This window comes from Mustelus asterias, unplaced genomic scaffold (assembly GCF_964213995.1).
Source record: "Mustelus asterias unplaced genomic scaffold, sMusAst1.hap1.1 HAP1_SCAFFOLD_1254, whole genome shotgun sequence".
Lineage (NCBI taxonomy): Eukaryota > Metazoa > Chordata > Chondrichthyes > Carcharhiniformes > Triakidae > Mustelus > Mustelus asterias.
In genome coordinates, this window is record NW_027591199.1 from 1,408 (window position 1) to 18,094 (window position 16,687).

The 16,687-nt window shown below is 49.2% G+C and overlaps 1 protein-coding gene across 1 annotated transcript in view; it reads left to right on the plus strand.

The window, feature by feature from the left end:
- Positions 1-256: 256 nt before the first annotated feature.
- The window catches only part of LOC144488065 (X-ray repair cross-complementing protein 6-like), a gene marked incomplete at its 5' end in the record, with an annotated part of 60,516 nt that continues 44,085 nt past the window's right edge, over positions 257-16,687 (plus strand). The window contains 3 exons of the mRNA XM_078206087.1: positions 257-439; positions 2,668-2,850; positions 13,474-13,528. Coding sequence (XP_078062213.1) covers positions 257-439; positions 2,668-2,850; positions 13,474-13,528 — 421 coding nt within the window. The remainder of the gene's footprint in view (positions 440-2,667; positions 2,851-13,473; positions 13,529-16,687) is intronic.

Here is a 16,687-nt window from a genome sequence, read left to right on the forward strand (position 1 = left end):
AATGCATCTAACCAGCATGTCTTTCTGACTGTGGGAGGAAACCGGAGCAACCCCGGAGGAAACCCACGCAGACACGGGGAGAACGTGCAGACTCCACACAGACAGTGACCCGAGCCATAATTAACTGAAGTGGAATTGCACGGTGCTGTTTCTTATTAGCCGAATATTCAAGAGTGGGGCCATTGTTTGTCTTCGGTACTTCGGAGATTTGTCACGGTGACTGTCTGAAGAATGAACTGCTGTTCTCTGTGATCAGGCGACGCAGCCGGGGGAGCCGAGAAGAGGCCAAACGTGGAGGTGTCGCTGGGGAAGGAGGAGGTCAGGCAGTACCTGCGGAGCGGGACGCTGGGCAAGCTGACCGTGCCGGTGCTCAAGGAGGTCTGTAAACAGTACGGGCTGAGGGGCAGCAAGAAGCAGGAGCTGATCGACGCCATCACCGGTCACTTCGCTGAGAACTGACCGCGGTGGAATTCAGGCCATGGCCTGGGGGGGAGCGGGGGGAGGGCGGGGGGGGGGTGGGGTGCGGGTCGTGTACGAGCAGCGGAGACTGTCGGGTTTAGCTGGGGAAAAGACCCAACTGGCCTTCCCAACTGAATCAAAACATCACAGGAACCTTCAAACTGTGACCCCACCGCCCCCAACCCGCCCACCCCCCCTTCAGGGCAGAAAGAGGCCATTCCGCCCATCGAGTCTGCACCGACAACAATCCCACCCAGGTCCTATCCCCATAACCCCACATATTTACCCTGCTAGTCCCCCTGACACTAAGGGGCAATTTAGCACGGCCAATCCACCTACCCCATGCATCTTTGGAGTGTGGGAGGAAACCGGAGCACCCAGAGGAAACCCACGCAGACACGGGGAGAATGTGCAAACTCCACACAGACAGTGACCCAAGCCGGGAATCGAACTCGGGTCCCTGGCACTGTGAGGCAGCAGTGCTAACCACTGTGCCATCCTGGCATTTATCTGGCATATCTGAGGGAGGGGGTGATTCTCTCCAGGCTCAGCCAGTATTAATTTATTGCACTCTCACTGTGGGACTGGAGTCTGCTGACAGAACCCTGCTCCAGGGTTGGTGCACATTAGGCTGGCACTGCAGGGCGATACCAGGCGGATGCTGCATTGTCAATGGTGCCATTCCCCCAATGGAACATCAATTCTGACCATTGTCTGGTTTCAGGGCAGCATCGAGATCTATGATTCAAACACAGTCACCCAGTGGCACACTGGTTGGCACTGCTGCCCCACAGCGCCAGGGACCCGGGTTCGATTCCCGACTTGGGTCACTCTCTGTGCAGAGTCTGCACGTTCTCCCCGTGTCTGCGTGGGTTGCCTCCGGGTACTCCGGTTTCCTCCTACAGTCCCGAAAGACGTGCTGGTTAGGGTGCATTGGCCGTGCTAAATTCTCCCTCAGTGTTACCCGAACAGGCGCTGGAGTGTGGCGACTAGGGGATTTTCACAGTAACTTCATTGCAGTGTTAATGTCAGCCTACTTGTGACTAATAAATAAACTTTAAACTTGCTGTCTTTACCAGCCTGTCCTCCTGGTGATTCCAGTCCCAATGAGGCTGACAGCTGAACGTTCTCTGAATTAACTTGGCAAGTCCCACACAAAACTGCCCTATTCATGGCAACTAAAGAAGGGCAATAAATGCCAGCGATGCCCGCTCCTCCAGAATGATCATTGTTTTACTGTCCCTTATAGAACATAGAACAGTACAGCACAGAACAGGCCATTCGGCCCATGATGTTGTGCCGAGCTTTATCTGAAACCAAGATCAAGCTATCCCACTCCCTATCATCCTGGTGTGCTCCATGTGCCTATCCAATAACCGCTTAAATGTTCCTAAAGTGTCCGACTCTACTATCACTGCAGGCAGTCCATTCCACACCCCAACCACTCTCTGAGTAAAGAACCTACCTCGGACATCCTTCCTATATCTCCCACCATGAACCCTATAGTTATGCCCCCTTATAATAGCTCCATCCACCCGAGGAAATAGTCTTTGAACGTTCACTCTATCTATCCCCTTCATCATGTTATAAACCTCTATTAAGTCTCCCCTCAGCCTCCTCCGCTCCAGAGAGAACAGCCCTAGCTCCCTCAACCTTTCCTCATAAGACCTACCCTCCAAACCAGGCAGCATCCTGGTAAATCTCCTCTGCACTCTTTCCAGCGCTTCCACATCCTTCTTATAGTGAGGTGACCAGAACTGCACACAATATTCCAAATGTAATTCCAAATTATAAACAATGAACAGGTGTAAAGTAAATTTAAAAGTAAAGTTTATTTATTAGTGTCGCAAGTAAGACTTACATTGACACCGCAATGAAGTTACTGTGAAAATCCCCTAGTTGCCACACTCCGGCGCCTGTTCGGGTAACACTGAGGGGGAATTTAGCACGGCCAATGCATCCTAACCAGCACATCTTTCGGACTGTGGGTGGAAACCGGAGCACCCGGAGGAAACCCACGCAGACACGGGGAGAACATGCAGACTCCACACAGACAGTGACCCGAGCCATAATTAACTGAAGTGGAATTGCACGGTGCTGTTTCTTATTAGCCGAATATTCAAGAGTGGGGCCATTGTTTGTCTTCGGTACTTCGGAGATTTGTCACGGTGACTGTCTGAAGAATGAACTGCTGTTCTCTGTGATCAGGCGACGCAGCCGGGGGAGCCGAGAAGAGGCCAAACGTGGAGGTGTCGCTGGGGAAGGAGGAGGTCAGGCAGTACCTGCGGAGCGGGACGCTGGGCAAGCTGACCGTGCCGGTGCTCAAGGAGGTCTGTAAACAGTACGGGCTGAGGGGCAGCAAGAAGCAGGAGCTGATCGACGCCATCACCGGTCACTTCGCTGAGAACTGACCGCGGTGGAATTCAGGCCATGGCCTGGGGGGGAGCGGGGGGGTGGGGGGGGGTGGGGGGGGCTGCGGGTCGTGTACGAGCAGCGGAGACTGCCGGGTTTAGCTGGGGAAAAGACCCAACTGGCCTTCCCAACTGAATCAAAACATCACAGGAACCTTCAAACTGTGACTCCACCGCCCCCAACCACCCCCCCTCCCACCCCGCCCCCAACATCCCCCCCCCCCAACCCCCACCCCCACCGCAGCGAGCAGCCAGTATCCAAATCAGCTCTGATCCTAATATAACAGAACCAGGACTTGCTCTGACTCCATGATTCCGACCATCTGCGTAATGAGGAGAGCCCAGACTCTCCTTCCGAGGCCTCCAGGATATACAGGCCACCTCGCTGACAAGGAACTCAGAAATCTGCCCCCGGGATATTTTTGTACCTGTTGAATTTGTCACAAGTTTATTTTGTACTTTGTGTTTTACAGGCCACCTGTAACCTACTCACCTCCAACAAAACCCAGTCCTGGGAAAGTCACTGCCACGTCTGAATATTATTTTCCTCCCTGTTATTTTTACCGGGGGGTTGGTGAGGAAGCCCCGGACTTGGTTATGGCAGAAAGGTACCTGTTAACAACCAGCTGGCACCGCCCAAGGGTAGTATACTGACCCTTGGCTGCGCTCTTTACACTTGTAGTTCTAGTGAGTGGAGAGAGAAATAGGCAGCACGGAGCTGCAAAGGTTAACCTAAACATGCAAGATCCATGTGCGGGCTGGGTGGATTGGCCATACTAAATAGCGCCTTAGTGTCAGGGGGATTAGCAGGGTAAATATGTGGGGTAACGGGGATAGGGCTTGGGTGGGATTGTAGTCAGTGCAGACTCGATGGGCCGAATGGCCTCTTTCTGCCCTGAAGGGATTCTATGATTTTTTTTAACAACGGTACAAAGTAATAACGAGGTTTTGGGACCTCGCTTTGATGGGAACAGTTACCGTATCAGATCAATAATCTCTCGCTGGAAACAGAGGCAGGCCATTCAGCCCCTCGAGCCTGTTCTGGGTGAAGGCAGTTAGGGTTGCTCTGAGGTGAAAAGTTCAAATCAAATACAAACCATCTCTTCTCGCATTTCCCTCGCACGCTAACCAACCTCCAATCCTGATTTTGGCTGTCTGTATTTTTATATAAGTGACAAGATTAAAGAGTTTACTGGGGATGATTTTTTGGGGGTATTTCCTGCCTGTTTTGTTGCCGCTCCTGTGTGTTTTTCTTCTCGAAACTCTATGGCTGGAATTTTCCCGTTCCGCCCGGCACGGGAATCGGAGCGGGCGAGGGGCGGAACGCGAAAAGGTGCGTTGACCTCGGGTGGGATTTTACGGTTTCAGGACGAGTGAGTCTGTAAAATCCCGCCCTTTCTTATTTACTTCCTCTCTCGGACCTCAGAGTCCTGAGATTCCACATCACCATCTCCAGACCACCACCATTGCTCACTCAGTGTTTAATTGAACCAGACTCTAAACATTTTTTTGTAGCTTCCCCAGAACTCCATCATAGTTGCCTTGAGTCCCACAGCATCACTCTCAGAGCCCCATCGCAGCTGCTTCACAGCATCACTGCAACTCCCTCGCAGCACCCCTGCAGCTCCCTCGCAGCACCCCTGCAGCTCCCTCACGGCACCGCCTGCAGCTTCCTCGCAGCACCGCCTGCAGCTCCCTCGCAGCACCGCCTGCAGCCTTCTCGCAGCACCGACTGCAGCTCCCTCGCAGCACCACTGCAGCTTCCTCACAGCAACACTGCAGCTCCCTCACAGCACCACTGCAGCTCCCTCACAGCATCACTGCAGCTCCCTCAGCACCACTGCAGCTCCCTCGCAGCACCTCTGCAGCTCCATGTCAGCACCACTGCAGCTCCCTCTCAGCACCACTGCAGCTCCCTCTCAGCACCACTGCAGCTCCCTCATGGCACTGCCTGCAGCTGATTCACAGCACCACTGCAGCTCCCTCACGGCACTGCCTGCAGCTGCTTCACAGCACCACTGCAGCTCCCTCGCAGCACATCTGCAGCTCCCTCACGGCACCACCTGCAGCTCCCTCGCAGCACCCCTGCAGCTCCCTCACGGCACCACCTGCAGCTCCCTCGCAGCACCTCTGCAGCTCCCTCACGGCACCACCTGCAGCTCCCTCGCAGCACCTCTGCAGCTTCCTCCTTCTAGTTCCATAGTAATGATGTTCACCTCCTATATTGAGGAAAGACATGCAGCCGCTGGTGATTATACCCGAGCAACGAGTCTGGCTCCCAGGAGGAAATCTTCCATTGATATGTTTCTAAGATAACTGTTTAAGGAAGCGGTTGTGTACGGGTCAGGACTTCATAATATCGAGAAGTTAAAATAATTCACTGTTTTGTTGAAGTAAAATATTTGAGAATCTGTTTCTGTTTTTCTGATACGGCTATTGTTGGGAAATTGGGATTTACCCAGCGGCAGCTGGATTCAGTGTCACGACAGTGAGGGGCAAACTCCGCCCAGTGTGATTCTGAAGCTCCATTATCACGAGAATCATAGAATCCCTACAGTGCAGAAGGCCATTCGGCCCATCGAGTCTGCACCGACAACAATCCCACCCAGGTCCTATCCCCGTAACCCCACATATTTACCCTGCTAGTCCCCCTGACACTAAGGGCAATTTAGCACGGCCAATCCACCTACCCCATACATCTTTGGAGTGTGGGAGGAAACCGGAGCACCCGGAGGAAGCCCACGCAGACACGGGGAGAATGTGCAAACTCCACACAGACAGTGACCCAAGCTGGGAATCGAACTCGGGTCCCTGTCGCTGTGAGGCAGCAGTGCCAACCACCATGCCATCGTGGCATTTATCTGGCATATCTGAGGGAGGGGGTGATTCTCTCCAGGCTCAGCCAGTATTAATTTATCGCACTCTCACTTTGGGACTGGAGTCTGCTGACAGAACCCTGCTCCAGGGTTTGGGCACATTAGGCTGGCACTGCAGGGCGATACCAAGGGGTATGCTGCATTGTCAATGGTGCCATTCCCCCAGTGGAACATCAATTCTGACCATTGTCTGGTTTCAGGGCAGCATCGAGATCTATGATTCAAACACAGTCACCCAGTGGCACACTGGTTGGCACTGCTGCCCCACAGCGCCAGGGACCCGGGTTCAATTCCCAGCCAGGGTTACTGTGTGGAGTTTGCACATTCTCACCATGTCTGCATGGGTTTCCTCCCACAGTCCAAAGGTCTGCGTGTTAGGTGGATTGGCCATGCTAAATTGTCCCTTAGTTCAGGGGGATTGGCTAGGGTAAATACATGGGGTTATGGGGATAGGGCCTGGATGGGATTGTGGTTGACTCAATGGGCCAAATGGCCTCCTTCTGCATTGTAGGGTTTCTATGATTCATACCCACTGCTGTAAGGAACTTTGAGTGCGACAAAGATGTTAACAGCAGGGGACAAATTGTAGAAAAATGGAGATTTATTAAGCATCAAGGATGTTAAATAAGATGGGCAGTAATTGACACAGGTTTATGTGCCCCTGTTTTAGCTTTGGACAACAGCACACACAAAAACCTGGACTGCTTTTCATGGAGTCGTAGAATCCCTACAGTGCTGAGGGAGGCCATTCCGCCCCCGCCCCCGAGCTTGGACCACAGTGTTTAAACTTATACAGACGTGCTCTCTGACAACGCATAATTAATTGTCAGGCGTGATATTCTCAGTGTCCTACCCAACAGTCCGCCCTCTGCCAACTCCAAAATAAAACCGATTGGTCACTGATACATCTGTGCACAAAATAACGACCATATTCATTTTTATTTATTGATGGGATGTGGGTGTCGCTGGCTAGACTAGCATTTATTGCCCATCCCTAGTTGCCCTTGAGAAGGTGGTGGTGAGCTGCCTTATTGAATCGCTGCAGTCCCTGTAATGTAGGTACACCTAAAGTGCTGTTAGGGAGGGAGTTTCAGGGTTTGACCCAATGACAGTTAAGGAATGGTGATAGAGTGCAAGTTTGGATGGTGTGTGGTTTGAAGGGGAACTTGCAGGTGGTGATGTTCCCGGGTATCTGCTGTTATCCTAGCTGATTTTGATTTAATTTATTATTGTCACATTATTAGTATACAGTGAAAAGTATTGTTTTTTGCACGCTATACAGACAAAGCATACTGTTCATAGAGAAGGAAAGGAGAAAGTGCAGAATGTAGTGTTACAGTCATAGCTAGGGTGTAGAGAAAGATCAACTTAATGCAAGGTAGGTCCATTCAAAAGTCTGATGGCAGCAGGGAAGAAGCTGTTCTTGAGTCGGTTGGAACGTGACCTCAGACTTTTGTATCTTTTTCCCGAAGGAGAAAGGTGGAAGAGAGAATGTCTGGGGCGTGTGGAGTCCTTAATTATGCTGGCTGCTTTTCCAAGGCAGCGGGAAATGTAGACGGAGTCAATGGATGGGAGGCTGGTTTGCATGATGGACTGGGCTACATTCACAACCCTTTGTAGTTACTTGCGGTCTTGGACAGAGCAGGAGCCATACCAAGATGTGATACAACCAGAAAGAATGCTTTCTATGGTGCATCTGTAAAAGTTGGTGAGAGTCGTAGCTGACATGCCAAATTTCCTTAGTTTTCTGAGAAGGTAGAGGCGTTGGTGGGGCTTTCTTAACTATAGTGTCGGCATGGGGGGACCAGGACAGGTTGTTGGTGATCTGGACACCTAAAAACTTGAAGCTCTCAACCCTTTCTACTTCATCCGCATTGATGTAGACAGGGGCATGTTCTCCTTTATGCTTCCTGAAGTCGATGACAACCTCCTTCGTTTTGTTGACTTTGAGGGAGAGATTATTGTTGCCGCACCAGTTCACCAGATTCTCTATCTCATTCCTGTACTCTGTCTCGTCATTGTTTGAGATCCGACCCACTATGGTGGTTTCATCAGCAAATTTGAAAATCGAGTTGGAGAGGAATTTGGCCGCACAGTCATAGGTGCATAAGGAGTATAGTAGGGGGCTGAGAACACAGTCTAGTGGGGCACCGGTGTTGAGGATGATCGTGGAGGAGGTGTTATTGCCTATCCTTACTGATTGTGGGCTGTAGGAAGTTCAGGATCCAGTCACAGAGGGAGAAGCTGAGGCCCAGACCACGGAGTTTGGAGATGCGTTTTGTGGGAATAATGGTGTTGGAGGCTGAGCTTTAGTCGATAAATAGGAGTCTGACACAGGTGTCCTTGTTATCTCGGTGTTTCAGGGTTGAGTGCAGGGCCAGGGAGATGGCGTCTGCTGTGGACCTGTTGCAGCGATAGGCAAACTGTAGTGGATCCAGTCAATGGAGTGTCAGTCAAGCGGCTTGCTTTGAGTCCTGAATGGTGACAGGCTTTGAGGAATCGGGAGCTGAGTTCAACGCCACAGCGACTGACCTGCTTTTGTAGATGCAGAACGTGGCTGGTCCAGTTAGGTTTCTAGTCATTAGTGACCCCCTCGTGATAATAATGGAGCATTCAGCAATGGTAATATTTGAATGTCAAGGGAAGCAGCTGAGATTCTCTCTCATTGGGAATGGTCACTGGTGCTGGTGATGCAAGTGTTACTGTTAGATTTGCCTCCATGTCCCTTTTCCAGTCTTGTCCATTACTTGGTGCCCCTCAGTGACACCATCTGAAGACATGATGCCAGGCTCCACAATATGCTGATGACATCCAAGTCTACCTCATCACCCCCTCTCGTAACCCCTCCATGGTGTTATCGGACTGAACAACAAAGAACAGTACAGCAAAGGAACAGGCCCTTCAGCCCTCCAAGCCTTCGCCAATCACTTTTACCGATCTAACCAACCGCTTATATCCCTCTATTCCCCGTTTGTTAATGTGTCTATCAAGATAAGTTCAATAAAAAAAATCTGGAATTAAGAATCTACTGATGACCATGAAACTAGAGTCATAGAGGTTTACAGCATGGAAACAGGCCCTTCGGCCCAACTTGTCCATGCCGGGCCACACTTGGAATACTGTGTGCAATTCTGGTCACCCTATTATAGAAAGGATATTATTAAACTAGAAAGAGTGCAGAAAAGATTGACTAGGATGCTACCGGGACTTGATGGATTGAGTTATAAGGAGAGGCTGGATAGACTGGGACTTTTTTCTCTGGGGCGAAGGAGGCTGAGAGGTGATCTTATTAGAGGTCTATAAAATAATGAGGAGCATAGATCAGCTAGTTAGTCAATATCTTTTCCCAAAGGTAGGGGAGTCTAAAACTGGAGGACATAGGTTTAAGGTGAGAGGGGAGAGATACAAAAGTGCCCAGAGGGGCAATTTTTTCACACAGAGGGTGGTGAGTGTCTGGAACGAGCTGCCAGAGGTAGTAGTAGAGGCAGGTACAATTTTATCTTTTAAAAAGCATTTGGACAGTTACATAAATTTTACGTTAGGAACAAAAGAGTTGTCAGGGAGAAAATCGGACCTCTCAGGGACAAAGGAGGGGAATTATGCTTAGAACCCAAGGGAATAGGGGAGATCCTAAATGAATACTTTGCATCGGTATTCACGAAGGAGAGGGGCGTGTTAACCGGGAGTGTCTCGGAGGGAGGTGTTGACCCGTTAGAGAAAATCTCCATTACGAGAGAGGAAGTGTTAGGTTTTTTAGGGAACATTAAAACTGACAAAGCCCCAGGGCCTGATGGCATCTATCCTCGACTGCTCAGGGAGACGAGAGAGGAAATTGCTGGGCCTCTGACGGAAATCTTTGTCGCTTCTTTGGACACGGGTGAGGTCCCTGAGGATTGGAGGATAGCGAATGTGGTCCCGTTGTTTAAGAAGGGTAGCAGGGATAACCCAGGAAATTATAGGCCGGTGAGCTTGACGTCCGTGGTAGGGAAGTTGTTGGAGAGGATTCTTAGAGACAGGATGTATGTGCATTTAGAACGGAACAATCTCATTAGTGACAGACAGCATGGTTTTGTAAGAGGGAGGTCGTGCCTTACAAATTTGGTGGAGTTTTTTGAGGAAGTGACAAAAACGGTTGATGAAGGAAGGGCCGTGGATGTCGTCTATATGGATTTCAGTAAGGCATTTGACAAAGTCCCACATGGCAGGTTGGTTAAGAAGGTTAAGGCTCATGGGATACAAGGAGAAGTGGCTAGATGGGTGGAGAACTGGCTTGGCCATAGGAGACAGAGGGTAGTGGTCGAAGGGTCTTTTTCCGGCTGGAGGTCTGTGACCAGTGGTGTTCCGCAGGGCTCTGTACTGGGACCTCTGCTATTTGTGATATATATAAATGATTTGGAAGAAGGTGTAACTGGTGTAATCAGCAAGTTTGCGGATGACACAAAGATGGCTGGAATTGCGGATAGCGAAGAGCATTGTCGGGCAATACAGCAGGATATAGATAGGCTGGAAAATTGGGCGGAGAGGTGGCAGATGGAATTTAATCCGGATAAATGCGAAGTGATGCATTTTGGAAGAAATAATGTAGGGAGGAGTTATGCAATAAATGGCAGAGTCATCAGGAGTATAGAAACACAGAGGGACCTAGGTGTGCAAGTCCACAAATCCTTGAAGGTGGCAACACAGGTGGAGAAGGTGGTGAAGAAGGCATATGGTATGCTTGCCTTTATAGGACGGGGTATAGAGTATAAAAGCTGGAGTCTGATGATGCAGCTGTATAGAACGCTGGTTAGGCCGCATTTGGAGTACTGCGTCCAGTTCTGGTCGCCGCACTACCAGAAGGACGTGGAGGCATTGGAGAGAGTGCAGAGAAGGTTTACCAGGATGTTGCCTGGTATGGAGGGTCTTAGCTATGAGGAGAGATTGGGTAGACTGGGGTTGTTCTCCTTGGAAAGACGGAGAATGAGGGGAGATCTAATAGAGGTATACAAGATTATGAAGGGTATAGATAGGGTGAACAGTGGGAAGCTTTTTCCCAGGTCGGAGGTGACGATCACGAGGGGTCACGGGCTCAAGCTGAGAGGGGCGAAGTATAACTCAGACATCAGAGGGACGTTTTTTACACAGAGGGTGGTGGGGGCCTGGAATGCGCTGCCAAGTAGGGTGGTGGAGGCAGGCACGCTGACATCGTTTAAGACTTACCTGGATAGTCACATGAGCAGCCTGGGAATGGAGGGATACAAACGATTGGTCTAGTTGGACCAAGGAGCGGCACAGGCTTGGAGGGCCGAAGGCCTGTTTCCTGTGCTGTACTGTTCTTTGTTCTTTGTTCTTTGAAGGGGGGGAGGTTTAACACAGATATCAGAAGGACATATTTCACACAGAGGGTCGTGGGGGCCTGGAATGTGTTGCCGGGCAAGGTGGTGGAGGTGGACACACTGGGAACGTTTAAGACTTATCTAGACAGCTATATGACCGGAGTGGGAATGGAGGGATACAAAAGAGTGGTCTAGTTTGGACCAGGGAGCGGCGCGGGCTAATTGTTCCTTGTTTCTCGTTTCAAGGCTTCATTCTCTGACTTTAACCTGGTGTTGTTAAACTTCTTACTATCTTGCTGGTGCCAGTACAGAGCGAGACTGCGGATAGTTGGGAACCTGTCTCGGGGGCAGGGAATTCATATGGTGTTCATGGAAGTGGAAATGACTAGGGTTGGGAAGCATTTTCCGATCAGGGCCATTGTGATCTCCTGGACTCGTTTCGATCGCCTCAGGGGGTCGGAGAGGAATTTCCCAGATTTTTTTTTTCCCCATATTGGCCCTGGGGTTTTTCACTCTGGGTTTTCGCCTCTCCCTGGGGATCACATGGTCTGGAATAGGGGGGTGGGGGTGAGTTAATAGGTTGTAATGAACAAAGCATCGTAGCTGTGAGGGACAGCTCGGTGGATAGGATATTGGTATGTAGATAGGCTGGAAAATTGGGCGGGGATCCTGGATTCAGGATTCAATCCTGGACCGGGGAGCGGCGCGGGCTTGGAGGGCCGAAGGGCTTGTTCCTGTGCTGTATTGTTCTTTGTTCTTTGTTCTTTATAGGTACGGTGGGTATAGAGGGATATGGGCCAAATGCAGGCAATTGGGATTAGCTTAGGGTTTTTTTTTAAAAAAGGGCAGCATGGACAAATTGGGCCGAAGGGCCTGTTTCCATGCTGTAAACCTCTATGACTCTAGTCCCAATTGCTTGCATTTGGCCCATATCCCTCTAGACCCATCTTACCCATGTAACTGTCTAAATGCTTTTTAAAAGACAAAATTGTACCCACGTCTACTACTATCTCTGGCAGCTTGTTCCAGACACTCACCACCCTCTGTGAAAAAATTGCCCCTCTGGACACTTTTGTATCTCTCCCCTCTCACCTTAAACCAGTGGTTCCCAAACGTTTTTCACTGGGCCGCATTTTCGGAATAAAAATTTGCTCGCGCCACACCGAATTTTTTATTGATAAGAAATACATCCAAAAACAAAAAAAAAACAACTCCGAGCAGTGCTTGATTCATAACATAGAACACAACTACTTTATAATATGATCATGGGACATCCAGAAAGTATAAAACAATGCTTGTTTAAACCATGTTTAACTGTTTCTTTGATTGTCCTTGAATCTTCCCACCACTCTTGCCATCCTCTCTCGCCACACCCTTTGGGAACCACTGCTTAAACCTATGCCCTATAGTTTTAGACCCCCCTACCTTTGGGAAAAGATATTGACTATCTAGCTGATCTGTGCCCCTCATTATTTTATAGACCTCTATAAGATCACACCTCAGTCACCTACGCTCCAGAGGAGAAAGTCCCAGTCGATCCAGCCTCTCCTTGTAACTCGCCAATTGTTGGAAAAACCCATCTGGTTCACTAATGTCCCTTTAGGGAAGGAAATCTGTCGCCCTTACCCGGTCTGGCCTACATGTGACTCCAGAGCCGCAGCTGGGGACGGGCAATAAATGCTGGCAGCCAGTGACACCCGGGTCCCACAAATTAATGAAAAAAAAAGCACAACCTTGTGTGATTTATTTTGTTGTGATGTGTTGGTACAAAGGCCCCAAATAAGCCCCAGTGTCAGGGTTGAAAAGGGCTCCCTCCAATCCTTTATTATTGTCACAAGTAGGCTGACATTAATACTGCAATGGAGTTACTGTGAAAATCCCCTAGTCGCCACACTCCGGTGCCTGTTCGGGTACACTGAGGGAGAATTTAGCACGGCCAATGCACCCTAACCAGCATGTCTTTCGGTCTGTGGGAGGAAACCGGAGCACCCAGAGGAAACCCACACAGACACGGGGAGAATGTGCAAACTCCACACAGACAGTGGCCCAAGCCGGGAATCGAACCCGGGTCCCGGGTGCTGTGAGGTAGCAGTGCTAACCACTGTGCCACCATGCCGCCCCCAAAAATAAGCCAAATTTCAAAAGTCAATCCCCTCATGGTCTGTATCATCCTGGGGAATTGCCCTGGACTAACGCCATAACCTGGTGTTCTGTCTGTGGGAGGGTGCCTGGAACTGAGGTGAGGCCAGCGTTCTGTGTGAGCGCTGTCGTAATTTCGTGCCCCGGATGGCGCACTCCAAATCCATGAACTTGACCCTGACAACTGCGGATACACACCTCACCATGGTTCAGTTACTGCTCCTGCTAAACATTAGGCTGTATGATTGACTGAAGAATTAAATCCTTTTACAGGAGTCAGTGCCTTCAAGCTGAGTCGTGCTATCGAGGCTGTCGGCGGAAACTTACGGTAATCATTTCTCTTCCCAAAACTGCACTTTGATACATTGTGAAATGACCAATTGGGTTCTGCTCCTGGTGCAGTTGCTGAATGTACCACGTGTTGTATTGTTAAACTATAAACACGAGTGGGGTGGCTCTGGGGAGGGTGGTTAAAACTGATCTCTGTGCTGCCCATTATTCAGCCTTTACGAGGCCTCTTAAACTCCCAAGATGGTGTCAGTGACATGTGTACACTTGCAATGGAAAGAATGCAGGACACCATATTTGTAAAGGTATTAGTATCTAGGGGCAGCGAGGTGGCACAGTGGTTAGCCCTGCCACCTCACAGTGCCAGGGACCCGGGTTCAATTCCCAGCTTGGGTCACTATCTGTGTGGAGTCTGCACGTTCTCCCCGTGACTGTGTGGGTTTCCTCCGGGTGCTCTGGTTTCCTCCCACAGTCCAAAAGATGTACTAGTTAGGGTGCATTGGCCGTGCTAAATTCTCCCTCAGGTAAAGAAGTTAAAATATTGAGAGATATGGGAGCTAGTCTGTCTCCAATAGTAAGAGATGAAAATATTTGCACTCCTGAAATATTGCCCGAGAGAGTGGTAATCTGTGGAATAAATGGAGACAGGAGTATGTCCCCTGTGTAAGATAAGGCTAGAAAGTCCAATCAAGACTGGGGAAGTGATAGTGGGAGTGATGGAAAACTTGGCTATTCCAGGAATACAGTTTATCCTTGGAAATGATATCGCTGGTTCACAGGAGGGACTGATGCTCACTGTAGTGGAAAAGCCAAAAGAAAACCAGGGAACTGAGGAGTTAAAAGAAAAATACCCTGGAATTTTTCCAGATCGTGTGTTGACAAGATCCCACAGCCATTAGTTAAAACTGGAGTGGGAGAACAAAAGAGGAAGATGAAGGAATTGAGGTCCAGCTAGCTGACACTCTGATGAGATGGTAAAGGAAAGACCTAAGCAGGTAGAGGATCAGGCAGAGGTGTCTAGCTCTAAAAGATTAATGGAGTTATAACAAAAAAATGAGGTGATAAAAATGAGGCTCATAAAGCCGACTCGGAAAAGGAATCAGAGTGTATTCTAGAATGCTATTACCTTAATAGTAAAATCTTAAGGTGAAAATAGAGACCTTGGCAAGTTAGTGCAGATGAGAAATAGGCAGAAGTTCACCAGATTGTGTTGCTGGTAGAATACAGACAGGAAGTATTGCGGGTAGCACAAGAGTTATCCGTAGGAGGTCATCTAGGGGTGAGGAAGACTCAGGCTAAGATACAGAAGCATTTCTATTGGTCTGGACTACATAAAGATGTGATTGAATCTTGCCGTACCTGTCATACGTATCAGATGGTAGGAAAACCACAGGCAGTGATAAAACCAGCACCTTTGATGCCACTTCTCGCATTTGAAGAACCTTTTACACGGGTTATCATTGATTGTTTAGGTCCCCTCTCTAAAACCAGAAGTGGGAACCAGTATTTTTTTAACCGTAATGAATGTGTCTACCAGGTTTCCAGACGCAATTCCATTATGGAATGTCAAGGCAAAAAAGGTTGTGGGGGATTTGCTTGCTTTCTTTACCCGTTATGGATTTCCCAGGGAGATTCAGTCAAACGAAGGGTCCAATTTTACTGCTAAATTATTTAAGAGAGGCAAGGACTGATTAGGGACAGTCAGCATGGCTTTGTGAGTGGAAAATCATGTCTCACAGATTTGATTGAGTGTTTTTGAAGGGGTAACCAGGAAGGTCGATGAGGGCAGTGCAGTTGATGTAGTCTACATGAACTTTAGCAAGGCCTTTGACAAGGTATCGCACGGTAGGTTGTTGCATAAGGTTAAATCTCACGGGATCCAGGGTGAGGTAGCTAAATGGATACAAAATTGGCTTGATGACAGAAGCGAGAGGGTGGTTGTAGAGGGTTGTTTTTCAAACTGGAGACCTGTGACCAGCGGTGTGCCTCAGGGATCGGTGTTGGGTCCACTGTTATTTGTCATTAATAAACGTGGGCAATTGGGATTAGCTTAGGGGTTTAAAATAGCATTAATTCAAAAACTCTGCTTCCACCACCATTTCAAGAGAGACTTCCAAAGACACTGAACCCCCAGAGAGAAAATGTTTCACCTTTTCTCCATTTTAAACGGGTGACCACTTACTTTTTAACAGTGAGTCTCTAGTTCTACGTTCTCCCACAAGAGGAAACATCCTCTCCACATCCACCCTGTCAACACCCCCTCAGGATCTTATCTGTTTCAATCAAGTCGCCTCTTATTCTTCGAAACTCCAGCGGATACAAGGTTCACCTCTCCAAACCTTGCTCAAAACACCACCCACCCATTCCTGGTATGAGTCCAGTAAACATTCTCCGAACTGTTTCCAATGCATTTACATCCTTCCTTAAATAAATAAACAAGAGTAAACATTCTCCCACTATCAAAAACTTTTCATAATTTTAAAGATCCTATTAGTGATGGTATGGATCATCGCTTATCCCGCCACCAGCGTCACAGATTGTTGGTTCGTTTATCTCATTGCCATTTATGGGAGCTTGCTGTGCACATGACACGTTCCTCCCTGTTTCAGAACAGTGAGCATGCCTTCCCTGGCTGTGAGGTTGGTAGGGACGGCCTGAGGTCCTCAGTAATCAGGAGTTATGTTGAGCCGAGAGTGAGACTGCGGGCGGCAATGCAACTGAATACCAGGAGATGGCAGAGGCGGACAAGGCTAGTTTGAGGATGGAATTGCAAGGCCAGGAGCTGGGGGGAGATACAATCCTGACAGTAAAATGCTTCAGCGGAACTGAAGAAAGAAAGAGGACCTTTTAACTGTTAACATATTTGCTCACTTAACTCTCCATTTCTGATATAATCTCTCTCTAACCCACTTTGAATCATAGAATCCCTACAGTGCAGAAGGCGGCCATTCATCCCATCGAGTCTTCACTGACAACAATCCCACCCAAGCCCTATCCCCGTAACCCCATGCATTTACCCTAGCTAATCCCCCTGACACTAAGGGTCAATTTAGCATGCTTAATCCACCTTACTTGCACTTCTTTGGAGTGTGGGAGGAAACCGGAGCATCCGGAGGAAACCCATGCCGACATGGGGAGAACGTGCAAACTCCACACAGACAGTGTCCCAAGGCCAGAATTGAACCCGGGTCTCTGGAAC